This window comes from Lactuca virosa, chromosome 1 (assembly GCF_052849685.1).
Source record: "Lactuca virosa cultivar CGN04683 chromosome 1, Lactuca_virosa_CGN04683_v6, whole genome shotgun sequence".
NCBI classification, from domain to species: Eukaryota; Viridiplantae; Streptophyta; class Magnoliopsida; order Asterales; family Asteraceae; genus Lactuca; species Lactuca virosa.
Genome location: NC_136426.1, coordinates 83,386,879 through 83,402,124, shown reverse-complemented (window position 1 = coordinate 83,402,124; position 15,246 = coordinate 83,386,879). Strand labels below are relative to the sequence as shown.

The window sequence follows — 15,246 nt, the reverse complement described above, 5'->3', positions numbered from 1 at the left end:
TCCATAGTGATCTGCTCCCATTTCCACATGGGCACCTCCAAAGGCTGAAGCTTGCCATGCAGGCTCCAGTGCTCTACCTTGACCATCCGACAAGTCAAGCATCTCTCTACGTACCATGCAATCTATCGCTTCATGCATGGCCACCAATAACTAAGTCTAAAGTCTCAATACATCCTTGTGGCTCAAGGGTGGTGAATCGAGAATCTAGACTTATAAGCCTCCTCCAATACTATATGCCGAACTCCTCCAGAAAAAGGCACCCATACCCGACCACACCCGGTCAAAAGTCCCCGACTATCGGTAGAAAATCTGACAATCTCACCTTTGATCCTTTCATGCTTCTAATTCTCCCTTTTGACCCCCATCGACCTAAGCCTTTCTGATCAGATCCAAAAGTGGGGAGTCGATGGTCATCCTCAAACAGTGCTCTCAGACAGGAGCACCAACCGTCTTGCGGCTTAAAGCGCTGACGACCATATTAACCTTCCCCGGATGATAGAGAATCTCACAATCATAATCCTTTACCACTTCAAGCCATCTACGCTGCCTCATGTTCAGATTTGGCTGATCCATAAGATATCTTAAAGTCTTGTGATCCGTGTAGATGGTATAATGAACCCCACAGAGATAATGCCACCAAATCTTGAGGGAAAAAACGACTACCCCCAACTCCAAATCATGAGTCGGATATCTAACCTCATGAGGCTTCAACTGCCTGGATGCATAAGCAATGACTTTGCCTCTCTACATGAGAATCACCTCGAAATATATGATCCACGCATCACAAAATACCACAAAATCCTCAAAACCCTCAGGAATGGTCAATACCGGGGCCTCACATAACTTCCTCCTCAGAGTCTCAAATGTAGCCTACTGCTTAGGCCCCCAACGGAAATCCACACCCTTCTTCGTCAGGCGGGTCAGAGGAACAACAATCTTGGAGAAATCCTGAATAAATCTCCAATAATAATCAACCAACCTCAGAAAACTCTGAATCTCATATGGGGACTTTAAAACCTCCCATTGGATCATTGCCTCAATCTTGGCCGAATCGACTAGAATCCCGTTCTGATTAACGAGGTGTCACAGAAACTAGATGTCCCGTAACCAGAACTCACAGTTGGAGAACTTGGAATAAAGCCTCTCCTGTCTTAATACTCCCAACAACTCTTTAAGATGCTCCTCATACCGCTCCCTGGTCTTGGAGTAGACCAAGATATCATCAATTCAAACAATGACTGACCGATCGAGCATCGGCCTCCATATCCGGTTCATCAAATCCATGAACGCCGTCAGTGCATTGGTGAGCCCAAACGGCATCACCACAAAATTGTAATGACCATAACGAGTAGGGATGAGATTTAAAACCGGAAAACCGGACCGGAACCGGAATCGGACCGGAACCGAAACCGTTAGAACCGGAATATATAGAACCGGTTCCGGTTCCGTGTTTAAAAATTGGCTTTATCCGGGTTCCGGGTAATCCGGGTTTGGGTCCATTGGGTCCGGGTAAACCGGGTCTAAGAACCGGAACCGGTGTTAGGAACCGGAACCACTTTTAGGGACCAGAACCGGTTTTTGTGAAACGTTTAAAACATGCATATCTCATTCGTTTTAAGTCAGATTGAGATACGGTTTTTTCCAATGTGTAGTTTAGAGTTTGTAGATGATTTTAGACTATAAATTTTTTATTTTTAGTTTTATATTCATTGATTACAGTCCCCTAAAGTCGAGATATCAAAGCTGGAAGTTTTTACTTTTTCAACTTTTTTGTATTCTGTGAAAGTTTTAAAACGTGCATATCTTATTCGTTTGAAGTCGGATTGACATGTGGTTTTTTCCAACTTGTAGCTTAGATTTTGTACATGATTTTAGACTATAATTTTGTCATTTTTGGTTTAATATTCAATGACGTACAGTCCTCCGAAGTCGGGATATTAAAGCTGAAAATTTTGAACTTTTCAGCTATTTGTTTTTGTACTTTTTATTATGTGAAAACATTAACACATGCATATATCATTCTTTTAAAGTCGGGTTGACATGCGTTTTTTTATGGAGTATAGTTTAGAGTTTGTACATGAGTTTAGACTATAATTTTGTCAATTTTGGATTCATATTCAATGACTTACAGTCCCCCGAAGTCGGGATATTAATATGAAAATTTTCAAAGTTTAACCCACTAAGTAGTAAGTAGTTGCCAAAAAATTCCGGTTTTTTCGGGTTTTCCGGTTCTAAACCTACTTTATCCGGTTCCGACCTACCCACTTTGATGTTTCCGGGTTTTCCGGTTCTAGACCCACTTTACTCGATACCGTACCCGGAACCGAACCGGAACCGGTTCCTATATACCGGTCTGGTTTCCGGTTCTACAAAATTCCGTTAAACGGTTCCGGGTTTTCCGGGTCCGGGTCCATCCGGTCCGGGTTTGGACCCACTTTCATCCCTAATAACGAGTGCGGAACACTGTCTTCTACACGTCCTCCTCCCAGACTCTCATCTGGTGGTAACCCGATTTCGGATCAATCTTGGAGAACTAAGATGCACCTTGTAACTGATCAAAGAGATCATCAATCCTGGGAAATGGGTACCGATTCTTCACTGTCAACTTGTTCAACTCCTGATAGTCTATGCACATATGATGAGACTCGTCCTTCTTCTTCACGAACAAAATCGGTGCTCCCCAGGGTGAACTACTCGGTCTGATAAACTGCTTGCCCAACAGCTCCTGAAGCTGAAAGGACAACTCTTGCATCTCGGGTGGTGTGAGGCGATACGACACCTTGGCAATTGGTTCCACACCAGGGATCATATCGATCCTGAACTCCACGTACCTCACGGGAGGCACCCTAGGTAAATCCTCCAGGAATACATCTGGAAACTCCCTAACCACAAGCACATCGGAAATCAAAACTCTCCCCTCATCTCGGGTGTCAACCACATAAGTGAGATAACCCAAACATCCACGCTGGAGATAATGTCGAGCCCTGGAAGCTGAACAAAAGGCCGAACCAGCCCTGGTACCCTCACCATAAATAGTAAGTTCTCCCCCACTTGGGGTTCGAACTATCACCAGATGTCTCTCGCAGTCAATCATGACGCCAAATCTGCTCAACCAGTCCATCCCTACAATCACGCACACATCCCCCATAGGGATGGGAATCAAGTCAATCGGGTAAGACACCCCGAATATCTCCAAAGTACAGTCCCGAAAAACACTCGAAGCTGCAACCCCATGCTTGTTGGTGATGGAGACTCGCAACAGAGATTCCAGCTCCCCAATCGACATGACAAAATCCCTACTAAAGGACTGGGATACAAAAGACCGACTCGCACCCGAGTAAAAAAACACAAGAGCAGGCAAAGAATTCACTACCTATCATAAATACAAGCATGACTAAACAAGGACTAACTTAACAGTTATAATAATAAATACATACCGGTAACAACGTCAGGGGCCAGCATGGCCTCTTTTGCTGCTAGTGGAAATGCACGACTCCTAGCCCTCGGGGCCTCAGCCTTCCCCTGTTTTCCATTTGTGATCTAAAGAATGGTCGGAGTTGGTGCTTGCACCGTCTTCACAATAGGTAATGGGCAACTGGCCTTCACATGGCCAACCTGATCATAGTGGTAACAAATACTGGTGCTCGGCGACAAAGCCTGCTAGCGACAGTCTCTCGTGAAATGCCCCTCCTTGCCGCAACTGCGGCATGCTATCGCTGATCGACACACTCCCTCGTGAGCCTTCCCTAACTTGCCATAAGTGCGACCCCTATGACCTCCAGATCGTGAATCAGTGGGCTTAAACCGCTTTGTTGTTGACTGCGTCTGAACCAGGGCCTGCCTCTTTTCCCTAGTATGGGTCTCAATCTCAATCTCCCTCCTCCGAACAAAAGACTGCAGCTTGGAGAGACAACTATATTGTTGAGTCGATACAAACTTACGGATCTACTTCTTGAGCATGCTCAAGTAACAGGACATTTGGACCTGCTCCGAAGCAGCATACTCGGGGAAGAAAAGGGCTCTCTCCGTGAACATCTTGGTGATCTCCATCACCGATTCTATCGCCTGCTTCAGTGACAGATACTCCTGAGCTAACCTCTCTCCCTCTCAACCAGGGGAACATACTCAGCGCAGAATATATCAAGGAACTACTCCGAAGTCACGACGGCCTTCTCCGCGGGAGTATAAGCACTGTTCACCAATTGCCACCAATCCTTCGCCCCCAAGCGAAGAAGGTTCAAGGCGAACTTGATCTTCTGGTCATCTGGGCACGAACATGTGAAGAAACAACCCTCTACATCATATATTCATCTCATGGCCACAATCGGGGTCCTTGAGCCCGTCGAACTACGGGGGCTTCGTGTTGCTGAAGTCCTGATACTGAATTATCCCTTTCCCCTTGAGTCCTGTAGCAAAAACAGCAGCCTCAGTGACGACAAAGTAGCGCTCGTCAAACATCTCGATCATGGTGGTCTTGATAGACCCAAAAAGCTCTGGGATAGCCTACCTTACAGCCATGGTTACCTGGGTGGTGATCATCTCATAGATCTCATCATCCGTCAATCCCAGCCTCGTCGGGCCGCCAGCTCCTGATCCTTAACCTCTAGTGATCGACATACTGAAAATAAACCGAAAAAACATCAGAAACAGATTCATAATCAAATCTACTATATCAACTTGGAAATCCTCAACCTTCGGGGTTCATGACTTTCTTGATACGTGTACGAGTCATGTGCTTCCAATAGTACGGGCCCATACTACCTTCCACACCTACCTGTATTTGTCTCAAGAGACAGTCACAGACCATCCGACTACAAATCCTAATACTAGGATATGCATACATTCTATACTCTCTCTCTCTCTCTCTTGGCTAATCATTCCTCAAGCTGGTCTATTACAATCCATACTCACTCATGAAACTTTCACTAACCCTACAGCCGCTCATGTATGCTAATTATACATAATGCTGGACTCGCCAAACAGTCGAATACTTGATTCTACCCTAAGCCCACAACCAGACAAAGAACATGAAATAAGGCTAAATCAAACATTCTCAGGCTATAGAATCTTAGTTATGTACAACTATGATGCATACACTAAGCAACCACAGTCATAATCTCAGTTCCATATAGCATAACAAGAAATTCTCCTAGGCTATCATGCATCATAAATCAGGCAATTCGATCATGCAATTCCTGAAGATCCCAAGCCTAAAAACTATCATGTAATTCTATCATATCATTAATACAGAAAACAAGTATGGGTAGCTTGGGGAATCACTTTCCTCGACTCCAGCTCATTGTACACATCGCATCCTTCCAGTCGGTTCTCTTATAGTGATATTTTGAATTTTTTTTTTGCATATCCTTAGTTGGAGTCTGGAATCACACAAGTGTTCATCCAATTCTCTCAAACCAGGGCTCTGATACCAACTTGTAACATCCCAAAAATCATGACAAGATTTTCATTTTTAAACCATCTCAAAATCCATAATTCTCACAAAACATAGTTTCCAAAACCATAAGTATAAATCAGAGTATCCTAAAATCATAAGTCGAATAAATACCCTAGATTATGTGTACAATCACGCCTTCGCCTTGCACATGTCCTCTAATGTACCTGAAACCATAAAATCAAACTATAAGCCAAAGCTTAGTGAGTTCCCCCAAAGTACACCACACAACAAAACATATACATACATTGCATGTTGGTCCATAGTCTCCCGACTGGATTGCCCTTGGCCCACAGTCTCCCGACTGGATTGCCCCTCTGGCCCATATTTTCCCGTCTGGATTTCCACTGGCTCACAGTCTCTTGACCGGATTGCCCTAGGTTTGTTGGCCTACAATACAAAGTAGTACCGCCTCAACCCACCCACACTACGTCGACATATGCAAAAAATAAACATATAACCAGCAAGTACATGTAATCATACATATCTAACAATCTAACATATAGTTAGTGAATACATGTAATAATATAGATCTACTAATCTAACATTGCATCATCCTATATACCATGATACATAACCTAGTGGGTCGTGTTGGTGCCTTCGACCCACGAGTATAGTGAGGAAAACTCATATCACAGTCTGAAAGATAGTTGAACTGATCACTGCTCTGAACACTGCCTCTACAGGTCACCTATACAATAAACAAGGACCCAGTCTCAGTTTACTGTTCCAATTACCCCGAATGACCTAAAGTCGAACTTAGTCAAAATTAACGGTCAACGGTCAAAAGTCAAAGGTCAACATCAGACCGAGTACACCCTACGTACTCTATCTCTACGCATGGCGTAGAGCCTTATTCCAGAATATGGGGTTCAACCAAGCTACGCCCTACGTAACCTTAAGAACAAATTCTAATCTTATAATAACTTCTAAGTGTCTCAAACTCATGCATGGATAGTTGGATATGGCTAAGACACCATTTTTATGTCTTAATACCCTTAATAACTTCTGGAATTGCACTCTACAAGTTCTAGAGTCGTTCATAAACAAATGGACCAAAATAGTGGGACAAAATGGCATAACTTACATATTTAAGCTAGATCTAACAATGGAAGCATAAATATACATACTTTATACCTTCTGGAGATGAATGAGAGAGAAGAAGTTCGAGATCCAAGGTTGATTCAAGTTTTACAGCACCGCCGTCACCTTCTTCTTTCTTCAATAGCACCTAAAAACACTCTTTTAAGCTCACAATGCACTAAAATGGGGTTAGGGTTTCAAGGGAACGTTTAGGGAAAATGGAGGCTGAGAATGGAAGGGTTTCATGAAAGTTAAGGTAGTTAAATAAGGCTCAAAACCCCGAATTTAGGGTTTGGGATTTAGCCAAGTACGCCCTGCATACTAATATCTACGCCCCATGTAGTTCATTAAAGTCCCGCTTCGCTGTTCACCCTCTACGCAGCGCGTAAAGGCCATCTACGCCCTGAGTAGATCAAAAACTCCATATTTCAATTAAAAATATAAGAAAAGGAATTACCTACAAGGACCGTGTGTTACATTTGGTCCTTTGGATAATACAGAAATATAGGAACCTTGTGATTGTGAAGGAGGTCAAATTTGATCGTAAGAAGACAACGAATGACATTCCAAATATGGCTTTCAATTGGATTAAGAACATAACAAAATTATAGTTTAGGCTAGTGGGGGTAAGCTCACTGCACAATGCGGTGGGAATGATGTGGTAGTGAGGGGCGTGAAGTAACACCCACCATAGGGTGTGAGGTGTGAGCCAAGGGTCACCACACGATGTAAATCCACTGCATTATCTTTCTTCTTATTTTTTTTCTAGTGTTTTAGCTATCTGTACGATACAATATACTATTGCTTCATATTTATTAAAAAAATATAAAAATTATAGGAAGTGAGATATGACCATTTTAAGTTTAGGGGAATGAAGGGAATATGAGATGGTGTTTAATGTGGTGAGGCCACATCCTCCAACCTTACAGTGGGCTCAATGTCGCTGTTCTCTTATTTTAAACTGTTTTTTGTAATGTTCTTGTTCTAGTAGGGGTGAGCATGGAACGGAATCAGTCGCTACCTGAGATTACCAAATTGGGTGGAAAGTCAATACCGACACCGAACCAAACTAATATTACTGTTACCGATACCGGTTTTTAGTATTAGCGTTTGTACCGATGATACATAATCCCAAATTTCCTGATTTTGGAGTACCGAGTACCGTCCTATATTAGCATAAACGGTATCAATACTGGCTCGGATCGGGAATTTTGGTACTATAGTGCCTTGCTAGTTTTCCTTTTTAGTTAATATATCCGAATTTCCAAAAGAAAATGTAAATAATAGAAAAAAATTAACATAAGCGATACCAATACCGACTCAGATCAAAGATTTCGATACTTATGCTGATCCATATATTCTAGGCCTCCTTTTTAACTAATATATCCAGAGTTCCAAAAGAAATATAAATAATAATAAAAAAGTACATACTAAAACCTAGGGTGAACATTTGGACCGGACTGGACCGAGCCGGACCAGACCGGACCGGTTTTTGAGAATATTGTGGATCGTGGACCGGACCGAATGAGACTTACTGGGTCCAGGTCCATGTCCGGGTTGTCCGGTTCTTGGACCCATTTGGACCGATACAACCTTACATGCATACGGTACAACTTGCTAAAACATGTTTTTGGGTTTGATACAACTCGTTAAAACGAATATGTTGCTGGGTTTGATACATTACAGCTCGTTAAAATGAATAATTTTTGGGTTTGATACGGTACAACTCGTAAAAATGAATATGTTTTCGTTTCTTGTGTCATTTGGACCGGTCAAACTTTGATTGTTTATACCTTATACTAGGGGTGTTCGCGGTGCGGTTTAGAGTTGAAACCGCAAACCGCACCGCGAAAGCTCTAAACCGCATTATGCGGTGCGGTTTCATGCGGGCAGTTTGTGCGGTTTGTGTGCGGTTTATGCGGTTTGATAAGTTGTTCCAATTTATAACTTTTGTTGTTATTCATTCCATTTAAACACTTTCAAAATTTATTAATTATATTGCAAACCCTTTAAAAGACATATATATTGCAAACAAAAAAACCACATAATGTTTTGCTAAGTTGTCGTGACTTATGAAATTTGATATCATAGTCTTTTAAGTCTTTAATTACCATATTGAACCATCATGATATAGAAAAAAAGTTATTCGACAGTATGAAGTATTTGGTGAATGGAAACTTTGACATATATATATATATATATATATATATATATATATATATATATATATATATATATATATAGCTAGGTTCAAATGTGGATTAACATCTATTGTGTGGACGTGTGGACAGTGCTATTCTGTGATAATGACAAAGAAAACATGTTGTTTAATAATATGAATACGTTTAATCTTACATAATTATTGTCATTATTACACATTCTCACTAATTAAATCGCCTATAAGGTTATTATACACTTTTTATTATTATTCTCATTCCGTTAGAATGATGTCAAAATGTTTATTGAGTCGTATTCTGTCAGAATGAAAATAAGTGAAAAACGATGTGTGAGAAAAAAAAGAATAAGAATTAATGAGATTGCATGAAAATGACGATATTTTTGTAAGGTTGAACGTATTCGCATTACTAAACAACTTATTCTCTTAGTAATTTTCATAGAATAACACTGTCCACACATCCACACAATAATTGTCCATCCACATTATAACCTAGCCCTATATATATATATATATATATATATATATATATATATATATATATATATATATATATATATATATATATATATATATATATATATATATTAATACCATGCGGTGCAGTTTGAACCGCATTTTGGTAACTATAAACTGCAAACCGCACCGCATAGTGCGGTTTGACAAAATTATGAACCGCAAACCGCACCGCGAAATTCTAAACCGCATTATGCGGTGCGGTTTGTTGCGGTGTGGGCGGTTTGTGCGGTTTATGCGGGTTTTTGTACACCCCTACCTTATACTATTTGTTTGAAAGATTGTAACTCATTGAATATAACACCAGAAATAACAAAATTATAACCTAAACTCATCTATAAACTTTAAATTACACGTTAGAAAAAACCATATGTCAATTCGACTTAAAGCATACAAGATATGCTTGTTTAAAATTTTTCACAGAATACAAAAGTTTAAATTTGTTGCTGAAAAGCTGAAATATTTCAGCTTTGATATCTCATCTTTGAAGGATTGTAACTCAAATATAACACCAAAAATAATAAAACTATAGTCTAAAATCATCTACAAACTTTAAATTACACGTTGGAAAAAACCGCATGTCAATTCGACTTAAAACAAATGAAATATGCTTGTTTAAAGAATTTCACAAAATACATATTTTTTTAAAAATAAGCCGGTCCAAAACCGGTTTTTACCCGGAACTGGCCGGACCGGACCGGTAAAAAAACCAGACCGGTTTTACTCAAATTCTAGAACCGAGAACCGACCCAGGGTCCAAGAAAACGGTGCGGTCCGGTCCGGTCCACACGTCCAACTGCTCACTCTTACTAAAACCCTTGATTTATTTTAATTGTTAGTTTAACCAAAGAAAATGTAAATAATAATAAAGAAAATACATATTTATCTTTAAAACCCTTATTTAATTATTAGTTTACCTGCTTGACAAGATTCCTTTATGTGCTCATTCTCGAAATTGTCTCGTATGGTCTTCCGGCGACACTTCCCGGGATAAATTCCTTTCAAACTTAACCGACTTTTCTCGCCGGAAAAAGTATGAGGCCTCCTCTCGCGAAACGGATCGATGTTAACGAAATGGCTCGTAAGAAGGAAGTCGACGATCGAATTCCTCTTCGTAACTATTACCGGATCGCTGATAATCTTCTCAAACAGGTATCATCGCATAATACTGATGATGCATCAGTTTTTTTAATTCTCATGTTTCTATTTGCTTCGAATACAAGTTTCAACTGCTACTCCACATGATTCAATTTTAAGCTGATCAATTTGATTTAGTCGTTATGTTGCTTAGGGTTTAGAATCTTGAACACTGTTTTCTAGTTTAGCACTTTAATCCGTTGATGATTTCTTAATTGTCGTGCTAAATAATTGAATTGATTTTTTAGTGTTCATTGATAGTGGTGATAGTATAAAGCTGCTCACACAAAGGATTGTTCATATAGGATCTGTTCTTTCAGTTTCTTCTATCTCGAAATCTAAAATTTAGAAATTGCGGAGACCTCTTTAACGCGCCTGATAATATTGTGCAATTGTATCTATAGTGACACCTTTTTAGAACAATATCCAAAACAGGAGGTGTAGCCATATAAGTTAACCTCTAGCCATGAGAATACCACCTGTGTGGAGCTTTCCCCCGTCAATGAGTGCTTTTAGGGTTTGATACCTTACTCTATTTCCATTGGTATCCATGTTGATTTGATAATATTGTTTCTAACTTATTTAAAATTTAGATAATTTGTCCTACAATTTGTATCATTTCAAAGAATTTTGTGTGCTTTTTGTGGGATGAAGTGATTGGAACATTTTAGAACACCTTCACCAAACTTTCTTTACATGCAGGCACGAATCTATCGTGAGGAAAAGAATATAATTGATTTGTATGTCATACTTCTAAGATATTCAAGGTAAAGACAAAGTCAAAATTGGATTCTATATTTCCACATGATTCTTGCATCTTCACATCTAACCATTTGCTTACTCTGTGGTTGAAACTTTCCAGTTTGGTCCTAGATACTATAACGTTTCATCGGGATTACCAAGTGTTATGCCTAAAAGAAAGAGCATATTGCAAGAAGGTGAATAACATGGTCCATTAACCTTCAAGAATAGTTCACACTTCATACTGTATTTGCAAAGTTTAGTTTGAGTTATTAGTCATGCTTTTTGACTTTTTGTTTTCTCTCTTCTTTCAGCAAGTTTTAGGGGTGTTAGATGAATTAGAATCTTTAAAACCAGAAGTTGATCGTCAAGTGGGTGGATTGAACAAAGCTCATTCAAGAACAGAAGATTATCCACAAAATGACATTCTAAAAAACCAAAATGGGTCAAGGGGTTCTTCTTTTCAATTGCCAGATTTAAATAAAAATTTTCCTTTTAGATCAGATAGTAATCAGGTAATATCTTCTACTGTCATGTTTATCCAAATAGATCTAATTAGGTGTTTGTTAATTTGTTTAATACCTCTTATGCTTCTATTTTATTGCAGTCATTAAAAAAGCCCATTCTACCCTCCACTCATGAAAACTTACATTTACAATCAAGTCCTATTGATATGCAGTTTCAAAAGCTGTAAGTATTTAACTATTTATATCAAAAATGCAATTTTTCATTCTCTTGTTACAAATCCTTAGCTTTACCCTATCTACAGTTCTCTGTTGCCACCTCCCAAACAAGAAACACTATCAAGACATTCTCTTTTAGGTCCTAATGGTCTTCGTGGTCAATGGTCAACTCCTAACACAGAGATAAAGGTGTTAGTTAATGTGTAATTCAGTTTTCCTACATTTTTACTTTAAAATTTAATCTATATTATCAACTAAATCATAACATGGAACACAGGTACAATATCCAGCATATAGCGACTTAAATACCAATGAAAATTTAAGGTCAGTATTTATTTTATCCACTTTAAAATTTTATCCTATTATTTAACCTGTATTTCATTGTGGTTATAGCTTAATTCAGTCTATGCAAAGTGACACTATGGGAATTAAAGATGCCAACTCAGGAATGGAAACAACCTCAACTATGGAATCAGTGCTCTCATTGGACGATGGTAGCTGGACACGTCCACCTCAGCAGCCACGTGTACATTTTGACAGCAGTGATTTTTTCTCTGAAAATATTATCAGACAACCTTCTCCCCCTCCTGTTCTTGCTCGTGTGCAACCTCAGCAGACTCCAATTTCTCCAACAAGAGTTGCTGATCCAAGACCGGGACCCGCAAAATCTTTTCAAGATAATACACCCAGTGCTAATGGATACCAGCATTTGCATATTGTAAGATATTGTTATTTTAAATTAATTTTATTTTCTGTTTTAGAAAGTAATGTTTTGTTTGATTTTTGTGTAGCCTTTGAAAATGATGCAAGATTTTCTCAGACTGGCTCAGGAAAATACTAGAAAGAACTTGGAAACGTGTGGTGTTCTTGCGGGTTTTTTGGTAAGGTTAATTTGTTTTGAATAAAGGGGATTTTTTTTTGGACTGATTTTGTAATTATTGGTTTATTTTATTGTGATTGTAGAAAAACAGGGTGTTTAATATCACTACACTTATAATACCAAAACAGGAGTCAACTTCTGATTCTGTAAGAACTTTTTTTTATATCTTATGGAGTATGTGATAATTGATAAATTGTGTTTTCAGTAATTAAGCATTTTACTTTGATCTTCAGTGCCAAACATTGAATGAAGAAGATATCTTTGAGATTCAAGATAAGCGTTCTCTTTTCCAACTTGGATGGATTCATGTAAGTGGATGCTTCTTTTATTTTGTTTTAAAGTAAGTTACATTTTTGGTCCCTGAGTATAGCTGATTTTTTCATTTCTGGTCACAAAGTGTTTTCTCTTGCAATTTTAGTTCTTATTTGAGGTTTTTGTTACATTGTGGGTCCCTATTCCAAGTAAATGACTATTTTTGGGACAACAATCAGCTATACTTAGGGGCCAAAAATAGTCGTTTTACTTAGAACAAGGACCAAAAACGTTACAAGAACCTTAAATAAGGACCAAAATTGAAAGACAACCTTTTGGGACGAAAGTTGCTATAAGCATATAAGAGTTAATTATAATTTTTTGTACCTCATTATAGTTGATTTTTCAATTTTGGTCCCAAAAACTTTTCTCTTCCAATTTTGGTCCCAAAAACTTTTCTCTTGCAATTTTGGTCCTTATTTGAAGTTCTTGTAACACTTTTGATCCCTGTCCCAAGTAAAATGACTATTTTTTTGGACCAAATTTGCATAAACCAGCTATAGTAAGGGACCTAAAATAGTCATTTTACTTGGAACAAGGACAAAAAACATTACAAGAACTTCAAATAAGGACCAAAACTGCAAAAGAAAACTTGTTGGGACCAAAATTGCAAAAACCGGCTACACATAAGAACCAAAAATGTAATTTGCTCTTTAATATATACACAGAATAATGATGAAAATATTAATCTTTTTTTCAGACTCACCCAACACAAAGCTGTTTCATGTCATCAGTAGACCTACACACTCATTACTCATATCAGGTAAAATACAACATATTCTGTACTTCATTTACTAAAACAACTTTTATTTATATTCAAAATTAATTTTTTTTACCTAATCTCAGATTATGCTTCCGGAAGCAATTGCAATTGTGATGGCTCCCACTGATGAATCCTGGTAATTTTTTTTAATCAACTATACTATTGATCCTTGAATTTACTTTTCATATTAAAAGTTGAAACATTATTCTTGATACAAATTTAAAATTTATTAAATGTTGTAGCCCACATGGTATATTTCATCTTTCGGATCCTGGTGGAGTTAATTTAATCAGAAACTGTGATCAACGTGGGTTTCATCCACATGAGGAGCCTGATGATGGTAGCCCTATTTATGAGCATTGTTCTCATGTTTATATCAACGAGACTTTGAGATTTGATGTTTTAGATCTTCGTTGAAAATCATATTTTTATTGCGGGTATATAATGTTTTAAATGTAAAGTATTTTTTGACTGAAACTTGGTGTTGCAAAGATGAGATTTGATTATTCAATCGTTCAACAAATTCAAAATTTTCTTGTTTTGTATCTAAGCCTTTGGTTTGTATGGATTGAAGCAAGCACCAAGATAACTATACTTGAAGTTTTACAACTTCGTATAGAGGAATGGGTACTTGGTATATGAGGTGGATAATTGATTTTAGATGAATAAGTTTGATTCCTCATACATTATCTTGTTATTATATGTTAATGACATGTTGGTAGATATATCAAACATGAAGGAGATCAAGTGGGTAAAGACACAATTGTCTCAAAAGTTTAAGTTTAAGGTCTTGGGAGCAGTTAGACAAATACTTGGCATGAACATAGTAAGAAATAGAGCATGACGTACTATAAAACTTTGTTAGGTGAAGTATATCAGGAAAGTGTTGGTGAAGTCCAACAAGAAAGACGCTAAAGCCAGATTTACATTGGGAAGTCAAGTTAAGCTCTCAAACAAACAATCTCCATAAATGGACAATGGCAAAGAAGAAATGGCTAGAAATGGCTAAACTTGTTTATGTTGTTAGAAGTTGGAATTATTAAAAACATTCTAGTCATTTTGTGGATGCGAGTGTGAATAGTGTTTTAGGTAATGAAAAGTTCAATGGGTAAATATTAATCAATTAAAATCATAAGTGAGATACCAAATTCCGATGATTACACCTGTAAACCCGGTAGGTATTTACTAACTGGATACAAGATGTAACGAGACTGGATTTGAGATTTAATTTTATAATCGGGTATGAGACTGCGATCATTAGTATTTGTCTCATTCCCCTCCCTACATAGAATCCAATGTTTCATGGGAAGATTAAACACATCCAGATGAGATACCACATTACCAGACAACTTATTAGTTGTGGTACGTTGTCATTGTAGAAGATCATTCGTATGAAAAATCCAATCGATTTATTAACCAAGGTGGTGACAACAGAGAAGTTAAAACTATGCTTAGCTTTAACCAACATTATAATTGATTGACGAGAACAAGGCACACTAGAAG

At 38.1% G+C, this 15,246-nt stretch overlaps 1 protein-coding gene across 1 annotated transcript; it reads left to right on the top strand.

Moving 5' to 3' along the window:
• Positions 1-10,157: 10,157 nt before the first annotated feature.
• Positions 10,158-14,273, top strand: LOC145149384 (AMSH-like ubiquitin thioesterase 3). The gene is made up of 14 exons (XM_079075208.1): positions 10,158-10,379; positions 11,067-11,131; positions 11,227-11,302; positions 11,420-11,620; positions 11,713-11,795; positions 11,875-11,977; positions 12,066-12,112; positions 12,182-12,506; positions 12,580-12,669; positions 12,752-12,814; positions 12,902-12,976; positions 13,681-13,743; positions 13,827-13,879; positions 13,986-14,273. Exons 1-14 carry the CDS (start codon positions 10,263-10,265, stop codon positions 14,158-14,160), a joined length of 1,536 nt encoding a protein of 511 aa, XP_078931334.1. The 5' UTR covers positions 10,158-10,262; the 3' UTR covers positions 14,161-14,273.
• Positions 14,274-15,246: the final 973 nt, after the last annotated feature.